This window comes from Colobus angolensis, unplaced genomic scaffold, assembly GCF_000951035.1.
Source record: "Colobus angolensis palliatus isolate OR3802 unplaced genomic scaffold, Cang.pa_1.0 Scaffold60, whole genome shotgun sequence".
Classification (NCBI taxonomy): domain Eukaryota; kingdom Metazoa; phylum Chordata; class Mammalia; order Primates; family Cercopithecidae; genus Colobus; species Colobus angolensis.
Genome location: NW_012119599.1, coordinates 2,564,366 through 2,566,369, shown reverse-complemented (window position 1 = coordinate 2,566,369; position 2,004 = coordinate 2,564,366). Strand labels below are relative to the sequence as shown.

Genomic DNA, 2,004 nt, shown 5'->3' with positions numbered 1-2,004 from the left:
GTGTTAGCCAGGATGGTCTCGATCTCCTGACCTCGTGATCCGCCCGTCTCGGCCTCCCAAAGTGCTGGGATTACAGGCTTGATTTTTTTTTTCTTTTTTTGAGATGGAGTCTTGCTCTGTCACCCAGGCTAGAGTGCGGTGACACAATTTCAGCTCACTGCAACTTCCGCCTCCCAGTTTCAAGCGATTCTTCTGCCTCAGGCTCCCAAGTAGCCAGGATTACAGGCATGTGTCACCACGCCCAGCTAATTTTTTGTATTTTTAGTAGAGCCTGGGTTTCGCCATGTTGGTCTGGAACTCCTGGCTTTAGGTGACCCACCTGCCTTGGCCTCCCAAAGTGTTGAGATTACAGGCGTGAGCCTCCGTGCCTAGTCAATACCCTTATTTCTAAAGGTTAGCAGGTTGGTTCACCTCTGAGGTATGGCCCTCTTGAGCTTAGCTCGCTGCTAAGCTGGGTTGTGTTTGAGGGGGTGGGGTTTGGAGCTCTGTTGGGTGGTGACCTCAGTCCTGTTTACCCCTGCAGAAGAAAGACCCGGCCCAGTTCCTGCAGGTACATGGCCGAGCTTGCAAGGTGCACCTGGATTCTGCAGTCGCCCTGGCCGCTGAGAGCCCTGTTAATATGTAAGACTCATACGGGAGGCAGGGGAGTGTCTGTGACTGAAGACTGGGAGTCAGAAACGACCTGGGGTGGTGTAGAGTCTGGAGCAGAGACTGAAGTATGGACAGATGTTTGGGGACTCAGAGGCAGGGAAGGCGTGACCTACATGTGAAGGTGGTAGTCACAGGGTGTAAGAACAATGAGCAGGGGTTGGGGTGGAGGCCCCAGAGTAGCAGTGCTGGTTGGAGGACTTAGAAATGGGTGGAGCCAGGGCCAGTGGCACAGAGGAATCAGAGAGTAGGTTGCCAGACCAGGGCTGTCTCAGGGTGCCTGAGGCCCGCTCCTCAAATACCCACTAGGACCTGGTTCAAGTTCCCTATTATTGCTTGGTTCTGAGAAATGGGGTCCTGGTGTCCCCAGGGGCAGTCAGATGACTGGCCTGTTTCAGGTCCCAGGAGGCTGAATGTGGATTCAGGGAGGCTTGCAGCAGGAGGGACTGAGAGCTGGGGGTTGAGGTGAGGGCCAGGCTTCCAAGCCTCAGCTGGCAGGGAGCAGGCACTTCGTGTCCTGGGCACTGTGGACCCTGAAGTTCTTGCTTTCCTGCTCCCCTCCCACTTCAGGATGCCCTGGCAGGGGGACACCAACAACATGATCGACCGATTCGATGTCCGCGCCCACCTGGACCACATCCCCGACTACACCCCCCCACTGCTCACCACCATGTAAGCCGCCTCCCAGAGGGCTGCCAGGCACGGTGTCATACCCAGGAGCCCCTGTTCTTTTCCCAGCTTGCCTGTCACCTTTCTAGGAGCCCCTCCTATTTGGTACCGCCCTGAGCCTGAGGAGGATGCCTCATTTCCCTTCCTGCTGGCTTGGGGTGGGATCCACCCCTTCCCTCTGATTTCAAGGTCTCACCCTCCCCCAAAGCTCCCCAGAACAGGAGTCGGACGAACGAAAGTGTAACTACGAGCGCTACCGAGGCCTGGTGCAGAACGACTTTGCCGGCAGTGAGTGATCTGCAGGGGGACGAGGGGTGTGGGGTTTGGGGGCCCTGGAGCCTGGAAGACATAAATAAGTTAGAGAAGAAAAGTTTTATCCACATACTTTCTACTAGAGGGTCTTGGGTTCCGGCTCCAGCTCTACGATAGACTCACTTTGCCTGCATCTCTTTCCCCTTCGGGGCCTCCGTCTCTGGATTTGGTATAGGGGATGTCTGCCGAATTGGTTGTTCCCAGCAGGGTCACGTCCATATACCATGCCTTCTGACTCCGTGGTCCTTTTTTCTTTAAAGAATAGAGAAAATAGCAAGAATATGTTTTTATTTTTATTTTTAAATTTTTTTTTTCTTTTTTTTTTTTTTTTTGAGATGGAGTCTGGATTTGGTATAGGGGATGTCTGCCGAATTG

The 2,004-nt window shown here is 53.8% G+C and overlaps 1 protein-coding gene across 3 annotated transcripts in view; it reads left to right on the top strand.

The window, feature by feature from the left end:
• CLASRP (CLK4-associating serine/arginine rich protein) overlaps positions 1-2,004 on the top strand; it is a 37,477-nt gene that overhangs the window by 17,927 nt on the left and 17,546 nt on the right. For 2 of the 3 annotated variants that reach the window (XR_001004160.1, XM_011963021.1), the window contains exons 3-5: positions 524-621; positions 1,219-1,320; positions 1,526-1,605. Coding sequence is in view for 2 of the 3 variants with exons in the window: in XM_011963021.1 (XP_011818411.1) it covers positions 524-621; positions 1,219-1,320; positions 1,526-1,605 (280 nt within the window). In the remaining variant the exon portion in view is untranslated. The remainder of the gene's footprint in view (positions 1-523; positions 622-1,218; positions 1,321-1,525; positions 1,606-2,004) is intronic. The other variant, XM_011963022.1, reaches the window with a different exon arrangement.